Source organism: Eimeria acervulina, genomic scaffold, assembly GCF_000499425.1.
Source record: "Eimeria acervulina Houghton genomic scaffold, Eah_scaff960, whole genome shotgun sequence".
Classification (NCBI taxonomy): Eukaryota; Apicomplexa; class Conoidasida; order Eucoccidiorida; family Eimeriidae; genus Eimeria; species Eimeria acervulina.
This window is the reverse complement of record NW_013549499.1, coordinates 2541-4873: the sequence shown is the minus strand read 5'-3', so window position 1 is coordinate 4873 and position 2333 is coordinate 2541. Positions and strand designations below refer to the sequence as shown.

The window sequence follows — 2333 nt, the reverse complement described above, 5'->3', positions numbered from 1 at the left end:
ATATATATATATATATATATATATATATATATATATATATATATTGTAGACACATATACATCTCTTGGCTTGCGATGTTTAATATCGATGCGCAGTGAATAAACAAATATATCTTTTTTCACCTTGTTTGTTTTGAAGATACGAATGATAATTATTCTGTCTTTTGCTGCATTTTCAGACTGCCTAATGAATTAATTGCTGTCTTTAAAGCTGCGAAGAACTTAGCGATGAAAAAAGCATTTGCAAATGTAGAAATACCTGACACAAAAAATATGAAGGGGAAATTTGTCGGGTCAAAATTTCAAAAGTCGATGAATAATCTCATGACTACTTTGAAGTCTTCGCGAGCGCACTTCTGCAGGTATATATATATATATATATATAAATATATATATATATAATATTATATGTATATTTGTTTGCTTGTTTATATGTATTTACAGATATGTGTAGGTTTTTTATATATTTTTATGTTTATAGCTATTTATTTACACCTTTATGTACATATATATTATATATATTATATACATGAGTATCTATATAATATATATATATATATGTATATATGCATCTATATATATAACTATATATATAGTTATACATAAACATATAACTATATATATAATCTGTGTGTGTATTATGTGTGAACTGCAATGAAGATGTATAAAGCCGAATCAAGTGAAGAAGCCTCGCGTCTTTGAGACTGCTAATACTTTAGGGCAGTTGGTGAGTTTGTCTGTCTTAGAAGCAGTAGGAATTATTCATAAAGGGTTTGCTTATCGCGCATCCTTCGCCGACTTCGTCAACGACAACAGCATTCTTCTACGAGTGCTCGGGGCTAAAGTGGTGCGTTTGATTTCTTTTACTTCTTTTGCATGCACTCGTTTTAATGCAATTTTCTCGCTTTTCTCGGTCTACCTCCTTTTCTCAATTCAAATTCATCACTCTTCTTCTTTACAAACCCCAGATGCATCCACACATAGGCATATATACATATATATAATATAATATATATACATATATATAATATAATATATATACATATATATATTATATATGTATGTATATATATTTATATATATCTATATATATATATCTATATGAATATACACACACACATATAGATATACATATATATATATATGTATTGCTTGAATACATATATATATATATATTTGTTTATTTTCTTTTCTTTTTTTCTTCTAAGGACGGAAGCGATGACAAAGCTGCGACTCTGATGATGTTGGAGCGTTTGGGCGTAGCCAAAGACCAATATCAGTTGGGTGCGTCAAAAATATTTTTACGAAAGGCGGGTTGGCTGGTCATTGACCAGTACTTTCGCACTGTCATGGGCAACCTCAAGCCCCTCATCGTCAAGCTTCAGGCTATCTATAGAGCAGCTAAAGCACGCACGTAAGCTGAACCTCTTGCTGCTGCTGATCTTGCTGCTGCTGATCGTGCTGCTCTTGCTGCTCTTGCTGCTGCTGATCTTGCTGCTGCTGATCTTGCTGCTGATCTTGCTGCTCCTGCTGTTGCTGATCTTGCTGTTGCTGACCGTGCTGCTGATCTGCTGCTGTTGCTGCTGCTGCTGTTGTTGCTGCTGCGGATACTTCGCGGTGGTTCAGGAGGCTACGGGTTTCGCCCTTCGTACCTGTATGCATGCAGTGCATGCAATGTGTGCATGCATGCAATGCATGCAATGCGTGCATAAACGTAGCAACGGGATTATAGCTGAGACCAGTTGTTTTGTTTGTTTGATTGTTTATTTTGTTTGTTTGCTTTATTTATTTTATTTGTTTTATTTATTTTGTTTGTTTGTTTGTTGTTTACAGACAGTATGTGCAGTTTGCAAGTCGCGTAATTCGTATTCAGTCGCTTATGCGACGCTATGAAGTGCGAAAAACACAAATAAAAAGATTAGAGCTTCAAAATATCTTTACTGGGGCCGTCTACGTGATGAAACTGTGTCTGTAAGTCTCGACATACTTACGCACTCTACTTGTACAACATGTCTATTACATTACATTTCTTTTGCTGTAATATATTTAGTATATACCATATGTATCATATATATGTATATATATGTATATATGATATATATACATATATATCATATATATGCATATATATATATATAATTTCTTTGATAATGGGTTTACTACAGAGATTATTATGTTGAATAAATACTTCGTAGAATCTAAATTGAAAAGTTTAAAGTGGATTGAAAGGCTGCCTTTCAATGCATTTGTGATTAATGAAATAAAGAATGCTACAAGAAGAGAATATATATGAATATATATATATATATATATATATATATATATATCTTCTCA

The 2333-nt window shown here is 32.4% G+C and overlaps 1 protein-coding gene across 1 annotated transcript in view; it reads left to right on the top strand.

Annotated features, from left to right (window-relative positions):
* EAH_00052890 (myosin, putative) overlaps positions 1-2333 on the top strand; it is a gene marked incomplete at both ends in the record, with an annotated part of 8953 nt that overhangs the window by 5615 nt on the left and 1005 nt on the right. Inside the window, 4 exons of the mRNA XM_013394040.1 lie at positions 179-361; positions 660-846; positions 1208-1413; positions 1833-1970. Coding sequence (XP_013249494.1) covers positions 179-361; positions 660-846; positions 1208-1413; positions 1833-1970 — 714 coding nt within the window. The remainder of the gene's footprint in view (positions 1-178; positions 362-659; positions 847-1207; positions 1414-1832; positions 1971-2333) is intronic.